A 13,163-nucleotide genomic window follows, 5' to 3' on the forward strand; every position below is an offset into this window, starting at 1 on the left:
ACTTTCCTTTATTAAAAAGAGAAAAAAAGCTTCCTTAAAAATAACTATTTTTATCTTTCAGAAATGGATATTGATAAAAACTAAACATCTATTTGCAAAAAAGTTGCTATAATTAAAAGGCGCAATCTTATTTATTTTTTACACAATCTAAATATTATTGGTTACAATTAATTAATTAAATTTAATTTTAATTGGAGGAAAGGGGTAATAGATCTGGTAAAATAATTCTCATATATGTAAATTAAACAAAACCATACAAACATGCGAAAATTACATATATACATGTGCGCGCGTGCGCACGTATGCGTGCACTCGGGTGTGCGTGTGTGGGTATGTGTACAGGTACATAAATATATGTACATATATTTATGTACATGTGCATACAGAATGTGTACAGGTACATAAATATATGTACATATATTTATGTACATGTACATACAGTATTTTATAATCATCATTAAATATTTCATCAGATATTCTAGAGTAAAAAATCCTAATCCAAAAATGTCTCGAGATTATAATAGTTTTTAAACTATACTGATAAAAGATAATATTTCTTAGAATACTTCTTGTAGTTCTTATTTTCAATATTTCTTAGAATTCGCACACTTAAACCTTAGATAGTTACATACAGGCGCGTATCGATCTGTCATTTGTTATTGATTTTCACAGTTAATACTGACTTTTACTACGTAAATAATTAATGATAGCATTAATAATTACTATCATTAGAATTATTAAATCTAATTTTACATTAAAATTTAAAAAACAAAATTTATCTATATTTTTGGCATAAAATTATAAAATTAATATAATATTTTTTTTACTTTTTATGTTTTGGAAAGAGAGCTTTTTATGTCAAGAAGTAAAATTGTGTAATTTAAATAACAATTTAAACTGTTGGAAAAATTATTAACAATTTAATCTTATTTTCTTGTATTATTATAATCACACAATTTTACTCTTCTTAAGATATAAAAAGTAAAAAAAGTAACAATAACTAACGGTAATTGTGAGACGCGCTGCGTAATATATAATTTTCGCAAGTTTTATAGTTTTTTTTGAGTCATCAATATTTTCTTATTTTTTATTTAGCTTTCCTATACATTTATTTAAAAAGAGAATATGTGGCTAAATTTCCATGTAAAGCAAAAATAATTGTATTACGTTACACGGAATATTAAAATTTTGCATGTACTATTATCAAAATAGCACGTTTTTGTTAAAACAGATAGACAAAACTTTGTCATTCTAATAGTCCTATTTCTACCACATAAACCTACTTTTACACGCATCGAAAGTTAAGTCACATCAATACTACGCAATATCTTCTTTCTAAAAAGACTCTAAAATACCTAAAGCTATTTATATTAAATAAATAATATCAAGAAATTGTTTATTTTTATACATATAAAATTAAAATCAATAGTAACTTAAATCTTGTAATTTCAACGAGTTTAAATTTTAATTCTTTAGATACATACAAAGATCTTTATTTATTTATAATAATAGAAACACAAAATATAAGTATATTTTATGCATCGAATCAAAGATCGAAAATTCACCGAGACAACTTATATATATTTGCCTATTTATACTTGATGTTATATATTTGAAAGGCCATTTAGAAGCTGCACTTCCGCTACGAAGTTAACTCGTGGTCATGAAAGGTGTAATCATAAAACGCTCCTACCTGTAGAAGCTGGAATTTCCACATCGAAGACCTCGGGTTTCTTGATCTCCGATTTTTTTCGATCCAGAGTCATAGCATTCTCGACCATGTTGCCACTTATGACGAAGGGTCAATCGGCGAGGAAGTCTGCCGGCACTGAAGGGTTTCCAAAGAAGAAAGCTCCGTCCGAAAAATCGGCGTCTGTCCTGTTCCGCGTGTAACAACCAGTGCGACGGTCACTCTGACACTGTTACAAACACGGACGTACTCGCGACACTTAGAGGCGAACACCTCGCATGTTGGCCAATTAGACCACGCCGTTGGAGCCCCACCGGTGGAACTTCCAACTCTTCTCCCACGCGCACAACGCGCTTTTCCTGAATCGCACCTGTCTACCAGTGAGCCGAAAAGGTAAAACGGAAAAATAAAATTCTCTTCAGAGTCTAGTCTGCACACGAAGAATAGAAGTTGTCTTAAATAAACCGTGTCAATGGTGGAATATCTCAAGAAAGACAGATTCAGAACCATTCGCGACGTGCAAACAAGTGCATGTCCTCAGCACATATATTAAAATGTCTCAAGACTATTTCCTTTATTCATGAATCTTCAAGTGGTGCGAAGCAGGCTATTCTCCCGCAAGGAATGCACCTCGTATCTTATAAAAATATGACATGTTTATTCACGAATTAAAATTGTTTGATCATCTTCTTAGATTATTCTTTCTTTATCTTCAAACAATCTAAGTTGGTTTTTTAAATAAAATTATCGAATAAATTGCCATAAGTTTTAAATCTGTAACATAAAATATTTGTTACAATAAATAAAAAAATATTAAAATATATACTTGAGATTAAACAATAAAGTTACGAAACATCAATACTTTTAGAAGTAACTGAGGAAATTAAAAAATGTCACAAAATTAATAAAAATTATATATAATAAATTATATATATCATATATAATCATATATATTTTAATTTTTGATGAAAAACTAGCTTCAATAAGAATAACATATCATAAGATATGATTGTGTGTTATCAAGATGATAAACAAAAAAAAATTATATTAATTGTCAAAATTGAATACTCTATATATCAAATCCAAATTCTAAATATAAGAATGTAATAGATAAAAATAATAATTTATTATTGCTGTTTATTAATATTATTAATTCATTATCAATATTCTATTAACTCACTTAATTTAATAACTGAAAAATTGGGGATATATAAAAAAAAAGATTAATAATTACTTAAAGATAAAAATAAATTATTAATATTATTAATACAAATCAATACTAATTATTTAGTATTAATATTATTAATACTAATCAATCGAGACTCTTAAAGTATAATTTATAATTGCAGCAAAATATAAAAATAATTACGAATAGTATGTCATGTTGTTTAAACAAGAAGAAAATAAGTATGTCACATGCGTGTGACAACACCTTTGAATTATTGGCTTATTATCTGTTCCATTGATTAAACGCTTTAATTGACGCTTTCACGTTTACAGTGTCGAAAAAAAGTAGTTCTAACGTCCTCAGATACAGTCAATATTTCGATATTTTTAGCAGGTTATCAATGATAATAAAACAGCAGGTATGATATTTGTCTATAGATTGTTGTACTTCAAATTGACTAAAGACTAGATAATACATATTACTTTAATCAAATACCTGAGCATTTTTTTAAAGTGCTCAATTAAAATTATCTTAATCTTAATACTAATTTCCAAAAATAAAATTATTATCAAAAATGAAAAAAAGAAAATCAAGTATTTGATTGATTATCGCTGAATTAATTTTGATATGAAATACTTAGCTTTCACATCTCTTAAAATAAGATTAATACGGTTATCAACATTAATTTTTCCTGCAAAGATATCGTATGCTCTCTAAAGCTAGCTTTTATATTATAATAGGACTTCAAAATAGGTTTCTGCGAAAATATCATGATTAATAATACTTCAGCACCAAGATCATTTAAATAAATGTAACATCAGTAAAATTGATCAAGTACTAACAATAAGCACGACAATGTAGATTACATAAAGTAATTCTTAAATCAGTACAAAAGTACAAAAATGTAATATTCCTTGATTTATTTTATGAAAAAAAATCATAAACATATATTCTAAAGTACTTTTAAGTGTTTTTAAAATACAGGAAATATGACAAAAAAATAAAAATTAAAAAAAAAATAAAAATTTCAGAAATCTAAAAAATAATCAATTATCATGTTTTAAACTATAAATAATAGTTATATTAACTAAAAAATGATTGACCGTATCAAAAAATATAAGTAGTGTTTTTGCAGAAATTAAAAATTTAAAGAAAAATGTTAAACTTGAATAAACTCCGCGCGCGTGTGTGTGTGTGTGTGCGTGCGTGTGCGTGTGGCGCGCGCCATTCATTAGTGTACCATGGTATATGTATATACCAAATTTAAATATCTTATTTAAATATTTAAAATATTTCTAAGAATTTTCTAGATTTCCAAAATTTTTACATTTCTCAGTTACAGAAAATAACCCAGAAAATATTTTCTTAAATTTTGTACTTACTTAGAAATTATTCTACACAATTGCTAAAGATAATATTCCACATGCGTTTCTAACATATTGTTTATCAATTGCGCCACATTATTATTATCAACATTTTCGCTATCAATTTTTTATTACTAAAATGCAAGAGTGTATTAGTAATAATTCATGCAGTAAAACAAGTTAACTTTAAATAATCTATGGCATATAAAATATTTCAGATAGCACATAAATAACTATTGAATGTTCCTTAGACGTTTTAATTCTAATATTGGAACATTTATTAAGTAACCAAATAAAATGCAATAAACATCCAATAGACGTTTTTTTTTCATGTCATAACTTCAGACTTTGTCACAAACTTCACAGAATATCAAAACAAAAACCTAAAATAAACATAATTTCCAGTGCATTTGTAGTTATTAATTGCTGAAAAAGACGTTCAAAAATATATATATATATATATAAATTAAACGAGTAATAAATATGAAATGCAGGATTAATTCATATATTTGTCATAAAATATAATATGCCACAAATTCTTGTATAAAATTTTCATACGTGATCAGATTTACATGAAATTAAGAGAGAAGTTATTATGTATTTTAATATAATCTCATAATTTTATATATGTTTTAAATATTCTGTGGAATGTTTTAAGATAATATAAGATTGTTACAATTCAATGAAAGTATATTATATTATTTAAATAAAAAATTTATAACATTAAACATTTTTCCTTAATTCATTCATTAATTCCATGTATGTAGAAATTACAAATATTAGTATTAAATGGGTGTTAACCATTGCGATCGAGCCGTAAACAGTTACTGTAGTTTGCGCCGCTTGGCTTAACAGTGTGCTGAATTTTGCATACAAATTATTAGCGGTCCAGCTATATAACTACCTAGCGGCAGTGGTCCATATGAGTAGAAACCTCAATATGAAAATAATCCGGATATTCAATAGATGAATTCACTAAATATTGATGGATAACCAAAACGGGACATTATAAATATCCGCGATAAAATAAACATAAAATGAACTTTCATAGGACATTCTGTGCTATTTGAAATTATGTAAAATAATTATTGAAATGTGAAAAAAAGAATAATGTTAGTCATTTCTCAGTAGACATCGTTGCCAACGATGCGTATCGCCAAATCTACTCATAGTGCCAATCCAAGGCTGAAAACCAGTATGGCGAAAAAATTCAGCTCGCAATTACATGTGGCTTGAGAAAAAAAAAACTACTGCGTTTTTGTTGGCTGTAGATTTTTTGCATTTTTCTAAATAAATTATCGTTGATGTGAAGAACTACTAGGATGATTATTAATGACTGCTATTAAAGTTACAATTCTGTACTCAGTTGAAACTTGTGATGACACTGGATGTAATTAATCTTGCCTTATTTAATGTAGTCCAAAAATCGATCACCGCTATATTAGATAATTTTTTTCTACATATGTAAATGAGAGACTGAAGCTAACATAACTTTTTATAATTCCTGCTGTATAATTCCTTACTGTTAAATAAATCAACATCGAATGTATTTCGGGAATGCGATCAATTCTAAGCAAGACATCAAGACAGTTATGCCAATATTTATCGCAAATAATTAATAATCGTAATTTTTATCGGACAAGAGAATATCAGACAGATAGATATGGCTGATATAAATTAAATAATCACTGAATAGTCGAATTAATCCGACGTATCCTGTTATATTATCTTACTCGATAAAAAAATTTTGTTCTAATATCGCGCGCGCTGTTATAGTCGATCGAAAAAGAATATTAAAAAATATTACAAAAGATAATTATTAAAGTTACGTTGCACGTTTTTTTTAGAAGTGCACAGTGAAACGTGCAAGAGAGCATTTATGGAAAATCCCGGGTTCTAACACAATGTGCTACTGGTTCCGCAGAAAGATAATTGCATGCGTGAGTTTGCTAAATCGCAGAAATTCCGAAGCGGACGTATCTCCTCTCTTAACGAGAACAACTTCTCCACACCGGAATCGTAACTCATTCCCGGCACGAAGACTCGTTCACGAGGTAATGACTCGCGACGTTCTCGGAGCCTCTTATTCGCGGCGCGTCACCGTCATCGTCATCGTCATCAACGGTGGGCCACAAAGTGACCCACAGACCCCATCACGGCGGCCTCATTAGCGGGCACGACAAACTGGCACGTCCGAGCAACGAGACCGAGCTGTTGCCGGTAGCAAGTTATACCAATCCCATTCGTCCCTTCCACTTCCGTCAATCCCGGTTCTTAACATTGTTACCTATTCAAGTGACGATAAAGAGATTGAATACATTGAGTGTGATAAAGATAGCGTGTACCTACATTCTTCGCAATGGAATGATTAGTTAATTATGCAATAACATTGGCACTGTGCATATTCAAAGATTAAGTTTTTTTTTTTTAACGTTTACAATGTGACAAATTTATGTATTTGAACTTTGTAAATATATCAGTTAACGGGAATAATGTGAAACAATTAATCATTGGTCTTATTCAACAAACACACATTTTTTACATTATTAACAAAAATTTTACTAAACGAATAAATATAAATATAATCTAAAATATTGTAAGTAAAAAATTTCAGATTTTTAACATTTATATCACATTTATCCAATTTAAAAAAATCAAAATGTGAATTAAGCATTTATCACGAAAGCAATGGAGGATTAAACCATTTTCTACAAATCAGAATTCATTAAAAAAATTTTATTATTAATTATGATGTCAAATTATTTTCTATCATTAGCATCACATTGTGAACAATTTAATAATAATAAAAAAAACGAGAAATATAAATAGCTAGTAAATAGAAAATTTTTGCAAAAATCAAACAAGATTTAGAGATTCTCTTTAATTGCTTTTTTAAATGGGTTCTTAAAATATTAATTAAAATTTACGACTTTTTTCTCATATCTTATACGTCTCGAGAAAATTATCATAATTACATCATAAACGATTTAAAAATAAAAAGTTTTTTGTTTCCGGAATATTCAAATTTTCAGACTTGTTTAATTTTTGTAGAAAATTGTACTTCAATTGTAATAATGAAATTTCTAACTTTATTTTGTAAATGTAAGAATCGCATTAATATTATTATTTATAGATATCTTGTTCATAATTGCTCGTCTTGGTATCTCCAATAAAAATTGTCAAAAATAACCACAGCATGTAATATTTTTATCAGTGTTATAATCATAATGTTAATTCCGTGATTCATGCAATAAACTCGGTACAACGCGATTTCGCGTGTGTATTATTAGGTTACACTGATACTGACTATATATGTATGTAACATCTCGGCGTATTTTGTGGAAATATTCACGGCGTGTTTTACGGAAACTTTTGTAGTGCCATAAAAAAAGTTTCCACGGCGAAAGCGCGTTCGTAATGTTATCGGATCGGCATTTCGAACGACGAGAAAGTGTAGCGTCGCGACGTATTGCCGTCCTTTTTCTTTTTGTCAGTAAACGAACTGTGTAGCCTAACTATTTTATCAAGCCCAACACGCGCATAGCGAAGTTTCTTTCCGGCCGGTGAACATGGACTTTCTTGCGATTTCGTTTTCGAAACAAAAGTCACGGTCAAAGTAATACGTAATCGAGAGAGAACCAACTGATTATCAATTAATCGCGTGATCACAAAAATCGATGTGTCGATACAGATTCGATACATTCAAAACAGGAGTTATAAGTGCCTCGATAAAATTAATTATATTAATAAATATTTGATAAATGTTTATTAATTTCCCGGGGATTCCCCGCCATTGTCAATATCGTGATTAAGATTGTTTCAGATTGTTTTGAAGTAGTCTGTACATTCTGTTAAGATAATAACGAGTAAATAATAAAACTTATAATGCAATAATTACTCTTTAAATTAATTCCGTCGAGTGACTTTTATAAATAAAACCAAATTGCTTTTACAAGTAAACTCAAAATATGTATAGAACATAATGTTCCTACAACGTTGTGAAAACGTTAAAATGTTCACAAAAAGTAATATAAAAAAGAAAAATTTTATGAATTACTTTATCATATTATTTTTAAACATAATTTAAGATAGGGCACATAACGTTAAATTAAAACTACATTAAGCGTCTTTCTTCAAATTGGTATAACTTTTATTAATTTTATGACTTTAAGTAAATTTTCTTGCATACACATATTTCTACTCTTTAAATTACAATCGATGGAAAATCGTTGAAATCAGTAAAAATATACTGATCTTTCAGTGATAATGCACAATTTTAAAGTGAAAATCACTAAAAGACAGTGAATCTCACTCTTTCTCTTTCTAATTATCACAGCTATAAATATACCATCAGTGATAATACATCAATTACCATTTAGAGAGTACATCAAATACTTTGAGAAAATACAAAGAAAAAATTTTAATCTTTTATACTAGATTACTAGAATATCCTCTTACACTTATTTTTACAAATGTGTTATTATTTATATTTTAAATAAATTATATATATATATATATAAATTTATTAAAAATGTAAGTAATAACATTACATAAATGTTTCTAATTTTACTTACTTTATATATTTTTATTATATTAAAATTTTAAAAATAATGACAAAAATCTCGAGTAATTTAATACTTTAAAATTAAAAATTAAAAATAATAAATTAAAAATTCGATTTACTCATTATTTTTACTTTTTTTCAATTTAATTTTATAATAGTCTTCGAAAAAATATAAATTCTTTCTTTAGGTATATACTAATGAGTTTTTCTAAAACTTGTGATAAGTATATTTCAAGATTATTATCAAGAAAATATTCTTTATTAAAGATAATCGTTACTTATTACAAGGAAAAAATTAAATTGAGTAATCGATTTTCTTAGTAGAAGAATAAATATTTTTCTGTGTGTGGGAAGATAACACTACCTGAACTTTAATTGCAACATTTAGATTTTATAAAACTCTTAGATTATATGGGAGTCTTATTTCACGTCTCAACATTAACTAATGTTAGCTAACACTTTCATTGTTCATATATATACATATATATAACGTCGTAAATATAATTGTTTATACGAGTAAGAATCAAACACAACCACTCTCGGCGATAGAGAAAATTTGCAATCACTTCCACAAAGTTTTATCTTGCGCCAAGAGCCATACATCTCGTGCAGAGATATTAAAGACTGGCAATAAAACTGGTTGTTAAATCGCACTCCCGCGTATTACGAGATTAACTCTGAGCACGTGCGATTCGATGTTTGCCCATGCCGATCTACTGATCTCGTGAATAAAAGCTGATAAGAAAAAGTCGGAAGGCTCGTCTCACGTGTCGATCACTAGCTAATCACGCGAGCCGCTGATGCGAGCGGCAAACAAGGTCTCGTAACATATCCAAGAATAATTCCGTGATTCACAAAAATACGAAGCATTTATTAATTAATTATTATGAAAACGTCAACAAATTTATTAATTTTATTCATTAATTTCATTAATTTCAACAAATAAGTACAAAGATAACAATAAAAAAAGCTTCGTACGATATAATAATCGACTTATGTATTATTCGAGAAATTTTATTGCCAAGGCAATCTATGAAACTTTCTCGTAATTAAAAAAACATTACGGTAACTGTCGAGTTTGTCGTAACGCAGACTCGCAATAAATTAAAAAAGATTTTTGTCATTTATTCATGCATTTTCTCATTTTTTAGATTCGTTTCTTTGTTTCATTTCTTTACTTTTTAAACTCAAAGAAAATATTATAAATGTAAAAATTTTGAAGTCACGTAATACAATTTTTTAATGAGTCTGCTTTATGTTACAAATTGAATAATTGTACAATCATTTCTTGTCTACTTGAAATGTTGCAATACGATTATCGCGTATCTCTTGCTTGATTGGACGATGATTCGTTCGCTAATTACGGTACTTCGCTTTAATTGCGGAGATGACAACGACGATATCTTCTCGATAAGCACGATTTCGCATACAAGTGAAATGTTCAAGAAAAGTTTTCTCTCGCGCGTGTTTTCTCTTGTTGATTGAGAATTTATAATAATTAACATGTTAAAAAGTGCTGGTCAACTTACAGCTCACTGTCGAATTCTCATTAAGGTAATTAATTCTCATTAAATAATAATTCTCATAATTTTGTTTCTGAAAGTATTCAATTAACATGTAAACTTTGATAATATTTAATGTGCAATGTTTACCTTTCTTTTAAATATAAACGCAGATGTGTAAATACATACGACTATACATCGTGCGCAATCATACACAATTAGAAATAAAACGAATAAACTTCGTCATTATATGACGGGAGATTTTGAAAGATTAACTCAACGCTATTGGACCATGTTGGATCCACGTGGGACAGGAGTTTTTCAGAATCGATTATATATATGATATCGAGTTTTATCGCTTTACGATATCATGTTGTCAGCATATGTGTACAGACTGACTTAAGACAGCAGTTATCATTTTGCACGTTCATTGCAGACGACGAGCCTTCTACTGAATGTTTCGAGAGACGGAATATTTACACAAATTTTCCTCCACTTCAAATGGAAACTCTTACACTAAAGCATCATGTTTCGTGAAAAAGCTTTAAGCTCTCAATTCGTATGATACAAGTTTTATTGTGCGTCATAACATTTAATTGTTAACATGTGAATGTAAAACAATAAATATATAAATATTTTTCTCTCTTCGGCTTTGAAAGGATTTGCAAAGATTATCTTCAACTTACGAAATTAGATAGATATAACAAAATAAAAATCACACAGACCTAACAAAACATATAATATTGCTGCTTTAAATTAAATAAACCTTAGACATTATAATTTATATTAAATTCGGTATTAATTATTATAATTGTTATTATTATAATTATTGTTGCTATTGCCTATTACCTATTATACCTATTATTGTACATTATTATACTTATTTTAGAAATAATATGACCTCTTTTTCTATTTTAAAAAATTCCAGAGTTATAAAAAAAATAATAAATAAATAAATATGACCATCGATACTCGATAAAAATAATTGCAAAAGAAAGAAATATTAAAAGAACTCTTCTCTAAAATTAGAAGAATTTTTCTAATAAAACATTTTTTTTATTTTCCTCGTCCAGTCAGCATTTCGGTTAAAACCGTCTTATTTTCCAACTGATATATTAAATAATCACAAACATAAACAATAATTCTTCTATAACAGTTTTTTCAATACTTCTTTTTCCAACTCTGTTTAACATCGTATTTAATTAAAATATAGCGTTTAGCTTAATGTGAAATAAATGTCCGATACGATAATCGCGTTCCCTGAACACGAGAACATGTGCGTCAAACATGTGCGTCAGACATGTGCGCCAGAAATGCGCAGAGGTACTCAGAGTGCAAACCTTTGTTTCACGATAAGAAAACGGACAAGATAATTCCTCGAAAGCTATTCATGTGACATTGAAGGCAAACTAGGCCTTCCAGCTGTCTTTCTTCGCGGATTCGCAATGCTTTACACTGCCATTATCATCTCAAATAGTGCATTCGGAGGGATGAAAAAGCATTTGTGAGAACGAGGAAAGCTGGCGAAATCATGTCTCGGGAACCACCCGCGAAGTATATAATCTGTTGACAGACGTTAACCAGCGTCCGTCATCTATCTTGAATATTTCATTCATAATAACGCTCGTTATCTTGATTGCCTGTCATTTTTTCACGGATTCGCGATTCTACAATGTGCGGAATTACACAGAATCGCTATGTAATCACGAACGTAAGAACGTAAGAATAACATATTATGGTACAATAAACGATGCACGAATAATCAATTTTGTCTATGATCCCGAAGAACCTCCGCAGTCGCTTAGCGAAGATAGGCGCGATCGGGATGAGCCTCATTATCTTGTGCATCCTCGCCCTGTCATTCGGCAATGACGTAATCGCGTCATTTCGCATCGAAGACGTTATCGTAAAATTTATTGTCAACGCGACGCCTGCTCTATTCCCACCTTCGAGAGTATTTTTACAACTGTGCATCAACTATGGCAAGATTTTCGTATTTATAATTTCTATATCAATTATAGAATATTTGTTAAAAAAAGGAGCATTTTCAAAATTTTTGACAATAATTAGTCATAATTACAAAAAAAATGAGAATACTCTAAATAGAAGTAGAAAATATTTTTCTATGTTAAATCAATTTAAGAAAGAAGAGTTTATTCAAAATTTAAGAAGAGAAGAGAAACATATACACGAGTTAAAACGAGGTCTAATTAGGCGAATATTTTGTAAAAATAAAACGGAAAAAAATTAAAAAGTGATTCTATATTTATTTCATTGTAAAGATCATGCACTTCTCTATTTAAATGGATCTTCTTTCACAAAAAATTTACAAAATTAGATTTCATTTAATTATATGCATATGCCCTCTTAAATGCAAGTGAAAATATTATCTCATTTTGACAAATCTGTACATTAATATAATATAAGACAAATGTCCCAATACTCTTTAAATTTCCTTTTTTCCTTTTTTTTAACAATGAAAAAATTAATACAAGATCCTCAAAAATGTCAACTACCCATTCATCAGCTTCGTGGTATCTTTTTTCTTTAATACACGCAATAAAGATCCGCCTACATTTTATCAAGGCATTTTATATATTTAAGGTATTCTTCAAAGATTAAAACCTCAAATAATAAGAGATTTTTTCATAAAGATATATTTCTTTCACTCTCTTTTAAGGATTACTTTTTGAAATTTCATAAATCAGTTTCTTTCTGGTACGCAATACATATATATAACGGTATTTCTATTTTAATTCTAATTTCAATAACACTACGATCTAAATTGGACCCGGGCCTTTTTTTTTACACTTTCTAGTGATGCGCACGTAGATTGTACATACATACGTAGATAAACGGAATTTATAGTTTAACG

The 13,163-nt window shown here is 28.7% G+C and overlaps 1 protein-coding gene across 1 annotated transcript in view; it reads right to left on the reverse strand.

The window, feature by feature from the left end:
- LOC105830488 (putative inorganic phosphate cotransporter) overlaps positions 1-2,870 on the reverse strand; it is a 55,870-nt gene extending 53,000 nt beyond the window's left edge. The window contains 2 exon segments of the mRNA XM_012669834.3: positions 1,694-1,801; positions 1,804-2,870. Coding sequence (XP_012525288.2) covers positions 1,694-1,801; positions 1,804-2,200 — 505 coding nt within the window. The 5' untranslated portion in view covers positions 2,201-2,870.
- Between the last annotated feature and the right edge of the window lie 10,293 nt (positions 2,871-13,163).

Source organism: Monomorium pharaonis, chromosome 2 (assembly GCF_013373865.1).
Source record: "Monomorium pharaonis isolate MP-MQ-018 chromosome 2, ASM1337386v2, whole genome shotgun sequence".
Classification (NCBI taxonomy): domain Eukaryota; kingdom Metazoa; phylum Arthropoda; class Insecta; order Hymenoptera; family Formicidae; genus Monomorium; species Monomorium pharaonis.